Raw genomic sequence first — 20,039 nt, 5'->3', positions numbered from 1 at the left:
TTCTTTCCATCCCTTTTTCTTTTCTTGTTTTTTTTTTCTTTTCATCTACTGTTGCCTCCCTCTCTTTGTCCTCTTCGTGACTGAGCTTTTCCCTTCCTTTAGCAATTGCTCCTTCACCACTTCTTCTTCTTCTTCGTCTTTTCTTCTCCTCATTCTGTTACCTCTTCACTTCTTAGTAGTTTTCTCTATTCCCCTGGGTTGCTGCATGCATTCTCTCTGCTTTCACTACCTGTCCTGATATGCTCTGAGTGCTCTTTCAGTAGCCTGCAGGTCATACGTAAAGGAGCAGGAGAAATGGAGAAATAGAGAGTGGGTTGAGTACTGGTGGCTGCAACTGTGTTATCATTAACAAATCTCCATACCAAAGTTCAGGTCCCTCTGGTAGCTCATGATGAGCACATGGAGACCACATTGTTGAGCTTCTTTTGGTGTTCATTGAACCAATGTACTGAGAAGTGTGTTAGGCTTCCAGCATTTTAGAATGTAATAATGAAAGCCAAAGAATTGATAGACCATCCATTATGCATGCACTGAATGCCCTTGGGTAGAGATACTCATCAGCAAGGAGCAAGGTGAGTTTTGGGCAATCTCCAGAGAACCCCAGAGGGAGTGGTCAGAAGGGGTTGATTGGGATCTGTATACCAGGAGTGGAAGCATGAGGAATCTTCAGTGCTACTAATACAATTGTAAACCTAATCTCCGAGTGTTGGCAGCCATGGAAAGTCATGAGAACATCATGACTAACAGAAAAGTCAACCTGGCAATGACCCTAGCCTGATCAGTCACCCTAGCAGTACATGAGGAGGAGAGGAGTGATGGCCAAGCTGCTGCTGGATTGCTTTGGAGTCCTTCAGCCCACCTCCAGAGTCTGGAGTCTGAAGAGAGGAACTGGGAGAGACCTGATGCCCCTCTCACACCCTGAGCCCCATCCCATCACATGGGATACCTGTTCCCCTACCTGACACTACTCCACAGATCAGCTAACAGACCTCCAACCATCAGGGAGACCCATTGCTAGAAGAGATTCACTTTCACTTGATCACCCACTCCACAGCCACATGCCAAAGGCTGACCTGCCTATCATTGTCATTGCTCATGTGAGGAACAACTCTGTAACGATGCTGGCTTTAGTGGTACCCAACTGAGAGTACCAATTCAGGACAAATTGCTTAAAGCAGGGCAGTTACAGCCCAAGGTTGAGATTCCTTTGCACACCAAGGCAAACCAAACCAGCCAAACAGAGAAGACTTCGGTTTTATCCCGCTGGCTAACCATAAGTCACACAAGCAATTTTCTTAGGCACTCCTGTTTCCCACTATCACCACCAGCGCCACTCATTATGGGGACAAATGGTTATGAAAACCCATACCCCAGTAAAAGAAAAAAGATTCTCCTGATCCCAAAGGACCAAGCCCCAGACCCAGGTCAATATACAAGTTAGATCTTATCCACAAATCACACTGTTGCCAATCCTTTAGAATCTAGAATCTAAAGGTTTATTCATAAAAGGAAAAAGATATAGATGAGAGATAGAATTGGTTAAATGGAATCAATTACATACAGTAATGGCAAAGTTCTTGGTTCAGGCTTGTAGCAATGATGGAATAAACTGCAGGTTCAAATTAAGTCTCTGGAGTACAACCACAGCTGGGATGGGTCATTCAGTCCTTTGTTCAGAGCTTCAGTTTGTAGCAAAGTTCCTCCAAAGGTCAGAAGCAGGATTGAAGACAAGATGGAGGAGTTTTCAGGGCGTTTTATATCCTCTGCTCTGTGGAAGATCACAGCAGCAAGATCATTGTCAGCCAAGTGTTTCTTGATTGGGCACTTACTGAGGCCTTGGCTACACTTGCAAGTTACAGCTCAATAAAGCCGCCCAGAACGCTGTACCTCACTCTCCGTCCACACTGGCAAGGCATGTACAGCGCTGTGTCTCCGCGGCTACAGCGCTGCTGGTACTCCACCTCCCCCAGAGGAATACAGTTTGTTGTGCCACTGCTGGTGTGCTGCGGTGCCAGTGTGGCCGCCCATTGCGCTCTGATTGGCCTCCAGAAATATTAGGAAGTATCCCACAATGCCTGTTCTAGCCACTCTGATCATCAGTTCAAACTCTACTGCCCTGGCCTCAGGTGACCAACTATCAGACCTGCCCTTTAAATTCTCTGGGAATTTTGAAAATCACCTTCCTGTTTGCTCAGCCAGGCGTGGAGTGCTGTCAGCGAATCTTTCCAGATGACCATGCCTTCATGCGCCGGGCAAGCCCCAGTATGTAGTAATGGAGAGTTGTTGGACCTCATCAGTGTTTGGGGGAGGAAGTTGTCCAGTCCCAGCTGCGCTGCAGCCGTAGGAATTACGATACCTTCGGGCAGCTGTCAAGGGGCATGAGGGAAAGGGGCCATGACCGGGACGCACTGCAGTGCAGGAATAAAGTGAAGGAGCTGTGGAGTGCCTACTGCAAAGCCTGCGAGGCAAACGGCCGCTTGGGTGCTCCCCCCTTGACCTGCTGATTCTACAAAGAGCTGGATGCGATACTTGGGGGCAACCCACCTCACCACCATGGACACTTCAGAGTGGGAGGAGGAGGAAAGGGGGAGTCAGGGTGCTGGGGCGGAGGGAGACACCCCAGAATTCCTGGAGGCATGCAGCCAGAAGCTGTTCTCAAGCCAGGAGGAAGGTAGCCAGTCGCAGCAGCCGGTACTTTGTGGAGGACAAACAGAAGAGCAGGTTCCCGGTAAGCGGCTTTTTTTCAGGAAGGAATTTTTTCGGTGCGGGCTCTTTGGCCGAGGAGGGTTAGGGCTGCATGCATGCCTAGATGCGGAATAGCGCGTTGATGTGGTCTATCACATCAAAGTAATCGACCTCGGTAATCTCTTAGAAGGTCTCATCCAGAACGTGGGCAATGCGCTTGCGCAGGTTTATTCAGAAAGTCACCGCGGTCCTTGTCCCAGTTAGGCTAACGTGTCTGTGCCACTGTGCTGCGTGGGGCGGGGGGACCATTGCTGCACACAGGCAAGCTGCATGTGGGCCAGGGCAGAAGCCACATTGCAGTAGAAGACTTCCCTTGCTTCCCAGGTCACCCACAGCAGCGAGATATCTTCCAGGACGGACTCCTGTGGAAAATGTGGGGACAGTGTTCAGTATAGGGGCCCCCGATGCTGTTGGCTCTCCCCAAGGCACAGAAACCCAGAGGACAGTACAGCCATGAAACCATCAGTCCCCCTTGACCCTGTGCTTACTCACCATTTTGGTTTCAGAGTAGCAGCCGTGTTAGTCTGTATTCGCAAAAAGAAAAGGAGTACTTGTGGCACCTTAGAGACTAACAAATTTATTAGAGCATAAGCTTTCGTGAGCTACAGCTCACTTCATCGGATGCATTCGATGAAGTGAGCTGTAGCTCACGAAAGCTTATGCTCTAATAAATTTGTTAGTCTCTAAGGTGCCACAAGTACTCCTTTTCTTTTCACCATTTTGGGGCTCCCGTGGGTTATGTGCGCTCACTTTGGGATGGACAAATTATGCTATTGTGTAAACTGTGCTTGCCCTCCTTAAGTTCAGGGGAATCATTATTCTGTCTGGTATAAACATTACTCTGTCTGGTATGCTGCCTCTGTTAAGTGTTGTATTTTGCCTTTACAGATGCAACCTTGAGATCTCAGCAGTCCATGTTATCACCGGCCGAGAGACTGCAAAGACTCAGGAAGAGGCCACGTAGAAGCAAAGAAGACATGCTGCAAGAAGTGATGCAGCAATCTCTTAAAGAGAATCAAAAAGCTCAGGAGTGGAGGGAGAGCGAAAGCAGGATCCACCAGAAAAACGCAGTGCACCGGCGGCAAAGCCTGGAGCTCCGGCAGCAAAGCACAGATTGGCTGATAAGCATCATGGAGTGCCAAGTGGACTCGATCCAAGCGCTCGTAGCCACATAGGCAGAGGACTACCACGCCTGCCCCCTCCCCCGGAGCTATTGTCTCAAAACTCTTCCCCTTGCGCCCCCATGTCACCTCCAACCCACTTTCCCCAACATCCGGGTTTTTATCACCAGCAGCTGCCTCCAATACCTGTAGCTTCACCACCCAGCCCTGAAAACTACGACCCTTACCCTCTGCATTCAACCCCCATCCTGAATTATAGCCATCCTGAAGTGCAGCATTCATTGCACAGCACTCCAGACAGGAAGGCTGAGTATGATAACAGGACATACGCAAATATATGATTGAACTGTTCCCCAACCACCCCCTTGCTCTTTCTGTTTCCCAACCAGTTGTGTTTCTTTTCAATAAATGAATTTTCTTTTCAATAAATGGATTTTTTGGCTTTGAAAACATTCTTATTATTGCATAAAGTAAGATACCTTAGCCCAGCAAAGAAACAGGCACTGCAAGTCAGCTTAGCAAACAAAGATTCCTACTAACACTGGAACCACTGTAGTTCACTCCCGTGCAGGGCACCAGACATTACTGGTGGTTTTCAGCCTCAAATTCCTCCCTCAAGGCATCCCTAATCCTTGCAGCCCCATGCCGGGCCCCTCTAATAGCCCTGCTCTCTGGCTGTGCAAATTCAGCCTCCAGGTGTTGAACCTCTGAGTTCCATGCCTGAGTGAATCTTTCACCCTTCCCTTCACAAATGTTATGGAGGGTACAGCATGCGGATATAAGCACAGGGATGCTGTCATCGGCCAGGTGCAGCTTCCCATCAGAGAACACCAGCAGTCCTTTAAATGGCCAAAAGCACACTCCACAGTCATTCTGCACCAGCTCAACCTGTAGTTGAACCGTTCCTTGCTGTTGACAAGGCTACCTGTGTAGGATTTCAGGAGCCATGGCATTACAGGGTAAGTGGGGTCTCTAAGGATCACAATGGGCATTTCGACTTCCCCTATCGTGATCTTCTGCTCTGGGAAAAAAGTCCCCTTCTGCAGCTTCCTGAACAGGGCAGCGTTCCAAAAGATGCATGCGTCATGCACCTTTCTGGGCCAGCCTGCGTTAATGTCAATGAAACGCCCACCGTGATCCACAAGCGCCTTGAGAATCATAGAGAAATACCCCTTCCGATTAACGTACTCGGAGGCTAGGTGGGCTGGTGCCGGAATTGGAACATGCGTCCCATCTATCACCGCTCCACAGTTAGGGAAACCCATTTGTGCAAAGCCATCCACAATGTCCTGCACATTACCCAGAGTCACAGTTCTTCCGAGCAGGATGCGATTAATGGCTCTGCAAACTTGCATCAACACGAGTCCAACGGTCGACTTTCCCACTCCAAACTGTTTAGCGACCGATCGGTAGCTGTCTGGAGTTGCCAGCTTCCAGATGGCAATAGCCTCCCGCTTCTCCACCATCAGGGCAACTCTCAATCTCGTGTCCTTGGGCCGCACGGGTGGGGCAAGCTCCTCACACAGTCCCATGAAAGTGGCTTTTTTCATTCGAAAGTTCTGCAGCCACTGCTCGTCATCCCAGACTTGCATGACAATGTAATCCCACCACTCAGTGCTTGTTTCCCGAGCCCAAAAGCGGCATTCTATGGTGGTGAGCGTGTCTGTGAATGCCACAACCAATCTCGTGTTGTACGCATTACACGACTCAATAGCATCGTCGGACTCCTCATTGTCACTTCGGATCTTAAGGAATAGCTCGACTGCCAAATGTGATGTGCTGGTGAGACTTGTCAGCATACTCCTCAGCAGTTCGGGCTCCATTTCCTGCAGACTGAAATGGAACACAAATCATGCTGCGCAGAAACCGTTGAAAGATGGTGCCAAATGTGGACGGAAACACAGGGATTGCTGGGATGCGAAGCAATGCATCACGGGACTTTGGGACAGGACCCAGAATGTCCCGCACCCCACGCCCTGTTCCCACAACCCATGACGCCAGAATGGGAAGAGGTGCTCTGTGGGATACCTGCCCATAATGCACCGCTCCCAATGCCGCTGCAAGTGCTGCAAATGTGGCCACGACAGTGCGCTGGCAGCTGCCAATATGGACAGACTGCAGCACTTTTCTTACTCAGCTGTATGAACGCGGGTTTAACTCACAGCGCTGTACATCCGCAAGTGTAGCCAAGGCCTGAGAATAGTTTTCTTAAGAAGCTGACCAAATGCTTCACTGGGGATATTTAGAATCAAAATACATTGATATTCACATACATAGCCAATATTTATAACTTCAACTACAGAAATGATACACCCATACACCCTATCTGTATGGGTGTATCATTTCTGTAGTTGAAGTTAATCAGCAAATCATACATAACCTTTCCATCAACACCTTACACGACAACCTTTGTACAATATTTGCTGCAAATATATAACAGTATATGGTTACAGGTTATGTCAGTAATGTCACACGCTCCAAATTGGATAGCCACCTAGCCAAGCTTCCATGAAGTGCTGGAAAGGAAGCAGCATGGTGGATCAAGAGGTACCAGGCTCAGCCCAGACCTAATCCATATAGCATGTAAAATACCAGTGGCTGCTGGCAGCCCATTTACACTCGGTTCTTCAGCTGTTGCTAACACCAGTGAAGCTGAACTTGTATTAGCAATGATGAGAAATGTTTTCAAAATTCTCTTAGTATAGACAAAGGTTATAGAATTTTACAGGCTTGACAAGCCTCTATGTTTCTCATTTAAAAGCAAGCAGGCAACCCCTCTGCCTCATCAAAGGCTCACTTTTCAGGCTGCTTTTATTCATTACAAAGATGCCAAAAAAGGAAAAATCCCAATTGTTTCCACCTTTGCAAGTCTTCTTTAAATGTTGTGAAGCTGGTGCTTCCTCGATTCAAAACCAGTACTGTACATCAGGGCCACTTGGTTGTGAGGATGAAGAGTCCTGAGCTGATTGAAATGAACTTCAGAGACAGAATTCAGTGGTCGCCTAGCAGGCAGCCTATGAATCCCAGTCTTAGAAAAGGCAGACGCTGAACTATTTCCCAGCACGAAGCTCAAGGTGGCTCTACTTACATATTGTTCACTTGACACATGCTTCAGGTGACTATGAAGTGAGCGGGAAGTGTTCCCGGTCTTTGATTATCATAACATTTCACCTGTCTGATTTTATTCCAAACCAGTGAGTGTGCCAAGATTTACAGGCTCAGGAGATGGTCTGGTAATTCTGTGGCAGAAGGGAGGTGCTCTTGCCAACAGGTCTGACATTGCGACTATATGGGTGCAGGTAATACTTCATGTTCTAAACAATGCAATGGCACCTTCACCACAGAACCGTCTGTAGGGTCACCACCTTGGGCACCAGTTAAACAGAGCCACAGCACATAATGGCTGCAGAGCTACAGTAGAACATAGCCAGAGTGGGACTGGGAGCCAAAGAAAGGAGTGCGAGAGCGGCTGGATTCTTGGGTCTCACAGGACTCCCAAAGGGCAAGCAAGCAGTGTTATTTCATAAACCAGTGTTGGAGGAATGTCAGTGACTTTCCCATCTGCTGTAATTGTGGCCCTTTCATCACTCAGTCAGTGGCCACTGGTACTCCATATATCTTTGTGCTGGTGGAAGGGAGAGGGAATTGTTTCATTGATGGAGATCAGCTTCTCTTGTCAGCACTGAATGGGGCAATACCTTCTGTGGGGTATCGTTTAGCATGACTGGAGGTAGCACTAAAGTGGGGGAGCTCTTGAGAGGGTATTTGTAGCCAAGGTTATCTAGAGCAGAAATGGAGAGGATTAGTGGAGGCTTGTGGTGGGGTACGATTTCCACAGCTGACTTAATGTGGGGTGGGAGGAGAAGTGTATAGGGCATGGCATGGGGGCAGAGAGGGGCCTGTCAGCTAGCAAACTAAGTGTGGTTTGCTGACGTAGGACATGTAAAGCTGTGGGATTTACTGAAGGCTGGGGGAGGAGAATGTTTTCAGGGGGCATTATTTGAGGGTAGGTTTCTAGTGTGTTCATGGTAAGGGAAACAAAATGGGGATGCTCAGTCAATGAACTATGGGCTACAGCTATGGTGTGGGACTGCGAGCTCCGCTCCCGACACACCCTCCATCATGAAGATAATGTACAAGTACCTGAATTGGTTTTGATAAATCAGCATGGACACTGGCCCAAACTTAGCCAGTTCAGCAAGGCTAGTGAGGACACGCTGAATTGTTTGTGTGTCAACCTGTTCAGATTCAAGTGTCTACTATGGATGACACTTAACAGTGAATGAGGGATGCCGTGCATAGTTCTTGTGCCCTCCTTTCCTCTGCACAGCTCACTTGAGTCACAAATAAGGAAGAGATGGGAAGAAGTTGCTGCTGCACTGAGTAGGAATCCTGTAGCCATTGCAGCCTACCGCTCTCCCTGCCAATGCCTGTCCCTCTCATCAACTACTTCTAGTTTGAAGAGCTTGATTCAATACAAAATATTACTTCACCTACCTTGTCTCTCTTATAGTTTGAAGAGTTGGTACTGAGAGTGAGCCTGGAGCATTGTTCTTCCTTCACAACTCCCCCCCCACCAGCTAAAATAACCTTCTCTCCCACCTAATCCTCTAAAATGTTCTAGGGAAGATGCACCTACCTCAGAAACTAAAGGGATCTTTTCCTCACATTATCACTCAACCTTTCTATCAGAGGGAACCGATTCCCAACCAATCAGCTCACAGAACTTGGGTCAGTATGGAAGAATTCATTGATTTGTAAGGGGAGAGAGTGAGGAACTGATGGATGTTTTTGGGGAAGAGTACTTTACCCAGAGAATGTTCCAAGTGTTGTTCATAGACTTTAATGTCAGAAGGGTCCATTATGATCTTCTAGACTGACCTCCTGCACAATGCAGGCCACAGAATCTCACCCACCCACTCCTGTAACAAACCCCGACCTATGTCTGAGCTACTGAAGTCCTCAACTCATGGTTTAAAGACTTCAAGGTTCAGAGAATCCTCCAGCAAGTGACCCATGCCCTACGCTGCAGAAGAAGGTGAAAAACCTTCACAGAGGCAGGTGAAAGTCCTTGTCCCAAGGGGCTTAGTGTTGCATCCCTGACTATCCTGGCTAATAGCCATTGATGGACCTATCCTCCATGAACTTATCTAGTTATTTTTTGAACCCTGTTATAGGCTGCTGGTGCACATTGAGTGGATGTTTTCAGAGAACTATCCACAGGGACTCCAAGATCTTTTTCTTGAGTGGTAACAGCTAATTTAGACCCCATCATTTTGTATATTTAGTTGTTTCATCTGCCATTTTGTTTCCCAGTCACCCAGTTTTGTTAGATCCCTTTGGAACTCTTCACAGTCTGCTTTGGACTAGGGATGCAAAAGTTTAACCAGTTAACTAATAAGCATGAGTCTTATACTCCTGGGGGAATGCTGTGCGTGCGCAGAATTCATGTCCACCACAGATTTGTTTTCTTCATTGCAGAAAAATGACTTTGACAGGGAAGCAAAGGGAAGCTGCAAGAGCAGTCACGCACCGCTCCCTAGCAGTTCAGGTACAATGTTTCAGGCACCCAGTGGAGAGGTAAATCACCATGGGGCTGGGAACACCCCAGCCAGTGGCTCTTACCCTGATCCAGGATCGGCTGATAGTCCCAGCTTGGCTGGAGGCAGGAGAGGATGGGACTTCCTCTTCCCCTGCAAGGAGTGGCTGGGGCTGTGTCAGACCCACCCCCAGAAACTTCCCCCAGCTGCAGGAAGCTCAGCATCCTCCCCTGCTTCCAGCCCCCATCACTCCTCAGCTGTGAAGGAGGGGTCACTGTATGGGGAGCTGCTCCCCCATCAACCCAACCCCTATGCATCCAGACCTCCCTCCCAAGCCTCACCTGGTACATCCAGAAGCCCCCTAGCCCTTCACCCAAACCCCACCCCACTGAACCTCAATCCCTGCCTCTGGACCCCCACCCCTGCACCCAGACCACCCCCCATTGAGCTCCCTGCACTCAAACCCCCACCCTGATGCATCACCCTGAGCCCCCACATCCAGACCCCATGCCACTGGCTGCCAACTGGCTGCACCCAGACCCCCACCAAGCCCCACTCTCCCAGCACCCCCCCCCGCTGAGAACCCCACACCCAGAGCACTCTGCTGAGCCCCAACGACCTATACCTGGAAGCCCCTGCAGAGTCCCATTGCCCCTGCACCTGGAACCCCCGCAATGAGCCTCTGTGCCTCCAAACCCCCCACACCCAGACACCCCACTGAGATGCCTGCACCCAGATTGTCTCACACAGAATTCTATCTCCTCACACTGAGCCCCTCCACACTTGGGTCCTGCCTGGTTGAGCCTGCCTGCCCCACACCTGGTGCACCTGGCACAGAGGGGCATGGCCCCAGGGTGTTTCTGAGGCAGACCCAGGCCTTGTGCTGTGTCAGGGTTGGGTGCAACCTCTCCACTGAGTCTGTGTCTTGGGGTAGGGGGGGCTGCAGGGTGATCTTCCATCTTCATGCAGCCAGTGGCCTGTGCTCTCCACTGCCATGCAGGATCCTCTGCATTTATTTATTGACAAATAAAACTTGCAAAATTTTAAAATATTGTGTGCAGAATTTTTAATTTTTTGGCACAGAATGCTCTCAGAAGTAGTCTTACCGGTTTTGGTGAACAATTAAACTCCGCTGGCTGCTGGGACTCCTTAATGGCTAACTGTTTAACTGATACGAATTTTAATAGGTTAAACTGTTACTATTTTAAACCCTATTTAAATCCTACTTTGGACTTAACTATCTTGAGTAATTTTTTATCGTCTCCAAACTTTGCAACCTCACTGTTTACCCCTTTTACCAGATCATTTATGAATATGTTTAACAGCGCTGGTCCCAGTATAGATCCCTGGGCGACATCACTATTTACCTTTCTCCATTGTGAAAACTGACCACTTATTCTTACCCTTTGTTTCCTATCTTTTAACCAGTTACTAATCCATGAGAGGACCTTCCTCTTATCCCATGACGTCTTTGTTTAAGAGCCCTTGGTGAGGGACCTTGTTAAAGGCTTTCTGAAATTCTAAGTACACCATATCCACTGGATCACCCTTGTCCACATGTTTGTTGGCCACCTCAAAGAATTCCAATAGATTGGAGAGGCATGATTTCCCTTTACAAAAGCCGTGCTGACTCTTCCCCAACAAATTGTGTTCATCTATGTGTCTGATAACTCTGCTCTTTACTACAGTGTCAAACAATTTGCCTGGTGCTGAAGTTAGGTTTACCAGCCTGTAATTGTGGGGATTGTTTCTAGAGCATTTTAAAAAAATTGTCATCACATTAGCTATCCTCCAGTCATCATCTGGTACAGAAGCTGATTTAAGTGATAGGCTACGAATCACAGTTGCAATCTAATTTCTTTCTTCCTTGTATGTTTTGCATCATGAAAAATTAACATAATAGCTATGTGATCATGATGCAGTGAGAACAGTGTCTTCTGGACATGGAACCTGTGAGGTGGTTGGCGGAAGAAATAAAAGGTTGGATCTATCACGCTGTCTGGAATGGCTCATGACCATGAGCGTTCACCTCAGAGCAGACTGTCAAAATCAGGGCAGACACCCCAAACTGGTGGTATGTTGGTGAAATGTAATTACACAACCCAGTAACAAATGTGAACTCCTGGATCACTGAAACAGTCTTACCATGGAGTCACAGACAGTTTTCTTAAGCTCTCCAGTGTATCTTGTGACTTAGGCAAGCTGGATTCAGTGATAAAAGGTCACTTACACCAAAAATCACAAAATAGTCAGGTTGCTTGCAATCCCAAGAGACCAGTCACTTACCCCAGCTCAATTGGTATCTTGGATCTCTCACAAAAGATGCCTGTAGCCAGTTCTGTAATAAACTAACTAAAGGTTTATTAGCTAGGAAAAAGAAATAAGAGTTATATACAAGCATAAACACAAATGCATTGCAGTCTAAATCCTAAGAGTGATAGAGTTGTAGTGATCTGTTAATGCAAAATGTCTCTCCCTTCCCTCCCCGCCCCGGGCTAAACCATGCCAAGCATCATGGGGATCTCTATGGTTGTGTTTAGGAATCCTTGCTCCTCCAAGTCCACACAGCATAAGAAAGATTCAGTTTCTCCTTGTTAGGGATTTTTATCCCTTCTTCTCTAGAGCCCCAAACTGATGGGATAAGTTCATGCATAGGCTTCTCCTTCCTTGAGGGAGTTAGGAATGCAATCAATAAAGTCTCTGTCCTTTGATGCTACAAAATAGGTCAGTTGCTTTCAATGGGCTATTCTTATATGCAGGACAAGCACTTTATCGGTGCATCTTTTCTCGTTTGTTGTGTAACACAATTACAGAGGTTTACAATGCAAACACTCATTCATAATTTTGTACCATGGGCTATAGAGATTATGAATGAGAGTAATACATGTAGCATCCTACAAACTTTTTATCAAGTCTAATCACTAAGCATGTTCTTATCAACTTACACTTAATATCTGTTCTGATGATGCTAACACACAAGTAAACAAGACTGGTTTCCAGTTATGTATTTGTAAATGTTCAGTGAGGCCTAGGGCCTTGTCATGAGCGGGCACCTGGTCTGCCAGTATCACAGGATCATTGGGAAAGATCTCACTTGAAAAGGAAACTCCCACTCAGAAAAACAGGAAAACTTGCCTCCTCCCGGCTAGTCTTCAACATTCTGAGAGCAGATGAGAAGAAAGTGGAGGGCAGTGGTCACAAGGTAATAATGCTGAGTGGCTGGGGAAGGAAGGATTTCTGACCCTAAGTAAGCATTGTGTGGCTCATTACTGGGGTGCATCCCTGAGAACATCTCTCCTTAAACTTTAAAGCAAAGCAAGTTTCATTCCTCAGAGGTAATTTCAGCTGTGCCTCACTTTTCAGGAGTATGGCTAGAGGCAGGCCAGGCAGAGCTTCCTGCCTTCCAGTTGGTGTTAATAATTTGAACTGAAATAGTCCGAGAGACCCAAAATCAGGGCCCCATTGTGCTGGGCACTGTACACACACATAGTAAGAGACCGTTTCTCCTACAGCTCATAATCTAAATAGGACCAGACAGAGAGAGGGTGGGAGAGGAAACAGAGGCCCAAAGAGTGGAAGAGATTTGCCCGCTGTCACACATTAGGTCAGTGGGAGAGCTGGGAACAAAACCCAGGTTTCTCGACTTATTGTCTGGTGCCCTACCGACTAGACCATGCTGCTTTTTGTAGCGCTTTGGCTCTCTGCTTCGGCTCTCTGCTTCTCTGTTAGCACCCCTTGTGCCCCATGTTCTTCTAGTGAATTCGAGGGGGTGGGCGTTGCAATGCAGTTTAGGGAATATAAAATAACCTCTTCTCTCTGTTTTGGACTAGGGTGAGTCGTGATGTTTGCCTTCCAATGATCACTGTACTAGAACTCCATGAATTCCAAAGCAACAGGAGGCTCAGCAGCTTTTGATATCTCCCAGCTTCCTACCTTATTGTGACATTCCTTCTGGGTCTTTATTTTCACCCGTCTGAGGTGTATGGTGAAAGGGCTGCATCAGGAACATTGTTGAGAGAGCGGCTTGCATACGAGGGAGGGCCATGGGCTTGAGCTCTGCCATCCTTCACCTTTCCTACAAGTTCAGGCTGCTGCTGCTCTTCATCTTCTGCATGATGGTGGTGACATGGGCCACCTCCAGTTACCTTGTGGACACGATACAGGAGACTCCCAAAGTAAAGAGCTTGGTGGAGAATTTTAGGAAGGCAACCATGCTGGAGAAGGAGAATCAGAAAAAGAAGTCCATGTCCACTATAGAAGTTCCCACAGTGAAGTCCACCATGAGTCACTGCCCTGCTCTCTCTCCCTACCTGCGTAAGTGGCTCAGTCTTCAGTAACTTTAATGAATTAAATCTGCTTTTGTGCTACTGATTCCTTGGTTCCCCTCTGGCCATCTTTCATCCAGGTGCTTTTCCTGTGAACCAAACTCAAAGCTAGTGACTGTTGCATAAAAGATAAACTGCGTCCTCTCAACAGTTAGATATCTGTTCACCCTACAAATACTTAAGAAGTATAAAGAGATGTGTAGGACAGTTTAATACATTACGAAGAGAGGTTGTTGGGTCCTCACCATGCCCAGTGGTGGTGCTTTGGCTAGGTAAATTAAACTAACTCCGGTAGCTCATGAGTTACCTAGTTGCTGTCACCCTGCATTCATTCTGAAAGCTAGCAAAAACCCACCATGCCAACACTGGAAGGTGATGGAATGGATGACATTCCTACTTGCCTATGAGACTAGTTTGGCCCATATGTACTTACTGGCTATGGCAGCCAGTTAGACGGGGACAAAAGGGGGGGGGGAAGGAAAACCCATCAGAAATAGCTGTAGCAGCCTGATATCTGGATACTGTGCTCCATTGGCAACTGTAGGTACCTGGTTACTGGGCTCATTATGGGTCCCATACTGTGCTCTTCACTGTTTAATCTGTTAAATCTGCAGTACTTAATTACAGCCCATCTTCTGAAATGCATATTGCAATGTGCTGAACTCCAGAATAATAATTTAATAGGAAATGGGCCTCTGCCCCTACCTGACTTGCTTGCTGGTTCCACTGCTTCACTCTTCCCTTCCCCCCCACCCCACTTTTTCTTTTATGCTGAACCCTGCTTTTGTGGTAAGAGATTTCTAGCTTGCTCACAACCCATACACTTCTACTTTCCATCTCCACAGCAGATGTGAAAATCCTAATGGGAAATGAAATGGAGTTTCATAAGTGTATCTTCCTTTGACAAAGACTGTGTGACTGTTTTGGGGACTAATGCTATCCTCCTGGCTAGGGGTCAAATGGACATCTTCAAAGGCTTCCTTAGACTGGCCATTTTTATTAGTACCATAGCTCCATGGAACCATTGAGCGGCCCATGGAACCTTGAGGTTTGCCATATTGGCCCATGCTACCTTTTTCAGCTTTACTGCCAGGGGGTAATTTCTGCGTTAGCAGCACAAGGCTTCTGGACCAGGTCGTCCTCCTTGTATGCCCATGCTCATGCAAGCTGGTTGGGTGATGTGGACATTTTTTCCTGCAAAAAAAATTGTTTTAAAAAAATTCATTTTTTCTGGGAATTTTTTTCAGTCACATCTTTGCAATCATCTCTAGTCACAGTTGTGTGATTGATTTCTTCTTCCTCAAGTGAGCTTTCTCTATGTCAGCAGAAGCTATGATGAAAGATCAGCACAGCAGGCACTGTGGGCATGGGAATGTTGGATTAGTAAGAGCCGTTTCCTGACTCTAAAATGTTTACATCCTTCAATGTCCATGGTTAAAGCCATGATGATTCCCTGCCCTTCTACTCTCACATCTCTCTCCACTCTTGTTCCTCCTCTCCCTCCCCTGGAAGCCCATGTTGAAACAATGAGTATCCTTCTGATTGAGTGGGACTCCTTTTATACATCATTGGCATTGCTTCTTCAAGTGAATAAACGCTAAGCAACTCCAAGTATCCACTCCCTCCAGGACCCATGTAATGCCTTTACAGCACTCTCCATTCCATTTGATCTGGGTAGCAAGATAGATTAGAATTTGGGATTGAACCCAAGCTTCTCATGCTGTTGTATGGACTGTGTTGTAGAGGAGATCAGACTAGATCATTAGAATGGCCCCTTCTGGTCTCGGACTCTATAAATGCTGGAGTGCACAGTCACTCCCATGAGGGCACTTAGCTAGCCTGAAACCAGAAATGAATTAAGAATGCTCCCTGTGCTTCTCCTGCAGAGGGCCCCAGCAAGCTCAAGTTCAAAGCATCTCTCACACTCGAAGAGGTACGGAAGGAGAACCCTCAGGTGGCAAAAGGCCGGCATCGCCCTGCAGAGTGCTCAGCACTGCAACGCGTGGCCATCCTGATCCCACACCGCAGTCGAGAGAAGCACCTGTTGTACCTGCTGGAGCACCTCCACCCATTCCTACAGAGACAGCAACTGGACTATGGTATCTATGTCATCCACCAGGTGAGGCAATCATGAAGGCAAGCAAATTGCTTGCCTGGGGGGATAGGAGATTAATTAACTCCTGTGCATCCCAAACTCTTCTGCCCTGCGGGTATTCCTCCTGGCTTTGTGATGGTGCCTCAGGGCTTGCTGTCTCCTTTATTGGCTAGAGGACAATGGCATTCCTTTTGTGCAGTGATCCTGTCTGAATTAGAGAAGCTCTTTAAAAATGTCCCACCTTCGTTAACACCAGTTCAGTTCGGTCTGTGTTAACAGTGTTGCGAGCTTCAAGGCAAGTTGGCTGGTCGCTGCCTTTTGTGCTTTACACAGGATGCCATCCAGCCTGCTCAGAACAAGTCTAACTGTTATACTGCTAACATGGATTTGGCAGCCTTTCTGCATTGGGAAAAGGAGTACTTGTGGCACCTTAGAGACTAACAAATTTATTAGAGCATAAGCTTTCGTGAGCTACAGCTCACTTCATTGGATGCATTTGGTGGAAAAAACAGAGGAGAGATTTATATACACACACACAGAGAACATGAAACAATGGGTTTATCATACACACTGTAAGGAGAGTGATCACTTAAGATAAGCCATCACCAGCAGCAGGGGGGGGAAAGGAGGAAAACCTTTCATGGTGACAAGCAAGGTAGGCTAATTCCAGCAGTTAACAAGAATATCAGAGAACGGTGGGAGGGAGAAATACCATGGGGAAATAGTTTTACTTTGTGTAATGACGCATCCATTCCCAGTCTCTATTCAAGCCTAAGTTAATTGTATCCAGTTTGCAAATTAATTCCAATTCAGCAGCCTCTCGTTGGAGTCTGTTTTTGAAGCTTTTTTGTTGAAGTATAGCCACTCTTAGGTCTGTGATCGAGTGACCAGAGAGATTGAAGTGTTCTCCAACTGGTTTTTGAATGTTATAATTCTTGACGTCTGATTTGTGTCCATTCATTCTTTTACGTAGAGACTGTCCAGTTTGGCGAATGTACATGGCAGAGGGGCATTGCTGGCACATGATGGCATATATCACATTGGTAGATGCGCAGGTGAACGAGCCTCTGATAGTGTGGCTGATGTGATTAAGCCTTATGATGGTATCCCCTGAATAGATATGTGGACAGAGTTGGCAACGGGCTTTGTTGCAAGGATAGGTTCCTGGGTTAGTGGTTCTGTTGTGTGGTGTGTGGTTGCTGGTGAGTATTTGCTTCAGATTGGGGGGCTGTCTGTAAGCAAGGACTGGTCTGTCTCCCAAGATCTGTGAGAGTGACGGGTCATCCTTCAGGATAGGTTGTAGATCCTTGATGATGCGTTGGAGTGGTTTTAGTTGGGGGCTGAAGGTGATGGCTAGTGGCGTTCTGTTATTTTCTTTGTTGGGCCTGTCCTGTAGTAGGTGACTTCTGGGTACTCTTCTGGCTCTGTCAATCTGTTTCTTCACTTCAGCAGGTGGGTATTGTAGTTGTAGGAATGCATGATAGAGATCTTGTAGGTGTTTGTCTCTGTCTGAGGGGTTGGAGCAAATGCGGTTATATCGTAGCGCTTGGCTGTAGACAATGGATCGAGTGGTATGATCTGGATGAAAGCTAGAGGCATGTAGGTAGGAATAGCGGTCAGTAGGTTTCCGATATAGGGTGGTGTTTATGTGACCATCGCTTATTAGCACCGTAGTGTCCAGGAAGTGGATCTCTTGTGTGGACTGGTCCAGGCTGAGGTTGATGGTGGGATGGAAATTGTTGAAATCCTGGTGGAATTCCTCAAGAGCTTCTTTTCCATGGGTCCAGATGATGAAGATGTCATCAATGTAGCGCAAGTAGAGTAGGGGCATTAGGGGACGAGAGCTGAGGAAGCATTGTTCTAAGTCAGCCATAAAAATGTTGGCATACTGTGGGGCCATGCGGGTACCCATCGCAGTGCCACTGATTTGAAGGTATACATTGTCACCAAATGTGAAATAGTTATGGGTGAGGACAAAGTCACAAAGTTCAGCCACCAGGTTAGCCGTGACAGTATCGGGGATACTGTTCCTAACGGCTTGTAGTCCATCTTTGTGTGGAATGTTGGTGTAGACAGAGACAAACACCTACAAGATCTCTATCATGCATTCCTACAACTACAATACCCACCTGCTGAAGTGAAGAAACAGATTGACAGAGCCAGAAGAGTACCCAGAAGTCACCTACTACAGGACAGGCCCAACAAAGAAAACAACAGAACGCCACTAGTCATCACCTTCAGCCCCCAACTAAAACCTCTCCAACGCATCATCAAGGATCTACAACCTATCCTGAAGGATGACCCGTCACTCTCACAGATCTTGGGAGACAGACCAGTCCTTGCTTACAGACAGCCCCCCAATCTGAAGCAAATACTCACCAGCAACCACACACCACACAACAGAACCACTAACCCAGGAACCTATCCTTGCAACAAAGCCCGTTGCCAACTCTGTCCACATATCTATTCAGGGGATACCATCATAGGGCCTAATCACATCAGCCACACTATCAGAGGCTCGTTCACCTGCGCATCTACCAATGTGATATATGCCATCATGTGCCAGCAATGCCCCTCTGCCATGTACATTGGCCAAACTGGACAGTCTCTACGTAAAAGAATGAATGGACACAAATCAGACGTCAAGAATTATAACATTCAAAAACCAGTTGGAGAACACTTCAATCTCTCTGGTCACTCGATCACAGACCTAAGAGTGGCTATACTTCAACAAAAAAGCTTCAAAAACAGACTCCAACGAGAGACTGCTGAATTGGAATTAATTTGCAAACTGGATACAATTAACTTAGGCTTGAATAGAGACTGGGAATGGATGAGTCATTACACAAAGTAAAACTATTTCCCCATGGTATTTCTCCTTCCCACCCCACCCCCCCACTGCTCCTCTGATATTCTTGTTAACTGCTGGAATTAGCCTACCTTGCTTGTCACCATGAAAGGTTTTCCTCCTTTCCCCCCCCTGCTGCTGGTGATGGCTTATCTTAAGTGATCACTCTCCTTACAGTGTGTATGATAAACCCATTGTTTCATGTTCTCTGTGTGTGTGTATATAAATCTCTCCTCTGTTTTTTCCACCAAACGCATCCGATGAAGTGAGCTGTAGCTCACGAAAGCTTATGCTCTAATAAATTTGTTAGTCTCTAAGGTGCCACAAGTACTCCTTTTCTTTTTGCGAATACAGACTAACACGGCTGCTACTCTGAAACCTGTCTTTCTGCATTGGGGCTCACACTGGTGCTAGTACTGGGGAATCTGGACTAAAATATGGGAATCTTTTTAGAAAATGTCCTTGATGTAGCTAGAGCCTTCAAAATCATACATAGGAAGCCCTTGCCAGCCTGTATGAACTATGAAATGTATTGTAGCTTAGTTAGCATTTCCGAGCTAGGGCCTGAGGTGACCATCCTAATGTTTATTACTGAGAAAATTAACTTACCCAGCACGTTAAACTTACACAACCAGGATGAAATGTTCTCAGACCCAAAATTTTGGGGGTGTTCAGATCGAGGATCTTGGTTCATGAGTCTCTTCCACCCCATTCAGATAGTTTATTGATAGTGACAATCATTATTCACGTCATAGTACTTGTGTACGAATTCCTGTTGTCTAGAATAAAACACTAAATAAGAGCTCTTTGGCATACAGATACCCTTTGAGTAGCAAAGATGAATGGAATGTGAAGTCCTGACAGTATGTTTGATACCTTCGAGATTCTTTGATCTGCCTGTTCACATTCAGTGGCTTTGCGCTAAATTAATTGCTAATTTTGTAGAGCATTTTAACCCTTGCTTGGGTTTCTTTCATACCCAGCACTGGTACTGTGGTCAGGTGAGCTTGAAGCAGCAGTCTGCTCTGGGAGTGGAAGCCAGCAAATGCTTTTCTCGTAACCCACTTTCATGACTTTCTGTTTTTAAATTTCCATTCACATGTCTGCTCTACTTTGATTCACTCTTCAGATAGCAGGAAACAAATTTAATGCAAAACTCCCTACCCTGTCCTGTTTAAATAACCTCACAATTGTGTCATAAACCACCAAGAGGCAGGAAATTCTGAATGAAGGCCTATTTCTGGCTCTAAATCATCTAGGAACAGGAACAGCAGTGATTGGCAGGATCTGCTTTTACTTGGAATATCCTCTTTTTTTTGTTTTTTTCATTGCTCTGAATCGGAGTTTTACAGGTTGGCTGAAGAG

At 46.7% G+C, this 20,039-nt stretch overlaps 1 protein-coding gene across 4 annotated transcripts in view; it reads left to right on the top strand.

Moving 5' to 3' along the window:
- B4GALT4 (beta-1,4-galactosyltransferase 4) overlaps positions 1-20,039 on the top strand; it is a 72,143-nt gene that overhangs the window by 28,298 nt on the left and 23,806 nt on the right. For 2 of the 4 annotated variants that reach the window (XM_038393934.2, XM_043512299.1), the window contains exons 2-3: positions 13,237-13,720; positions 15,618-15,850. In XM_038393934.2, the coding sequence (XP_038249862.1) occupies positions 13,450-13,720; positions 15,618-15,850 (504 nt within the window). In that variant the 5' untranslated portion in view covers positions 13,237-13,449. Of the gene's footprint in view, positions 1-8,484; positions 8,598-12,026; positions 12,131-13,236; positions 13,721-15,617; positions 15,851-20,039 lie in introns of those variants that run through there. The other 2 variants (XM_043512298.1, XM_043512294.1) reach the window with 2 other exon arrangements.

Source organism: Dermochelys coriacea, chromosome 1, assembly GCF_009764565.3.
Source record: "Dermochelys coriacea isolate rDerCor1 chromosome 1, rDerCor1.pri.v4, whole genome shotgun sequence".
Taxonomy (NCBI): domain Eukaryota; kingdom Metazoa; phylum Chordata; order Testudines; family Dermochelyidae; genus Dermochelys; species Dermochelys coriacea.
The sequence above is the reverse complement of the archived record's forward strand: the minus strand, read 5'-3'. Positions and strand labels throughout refer to the sequence as shown.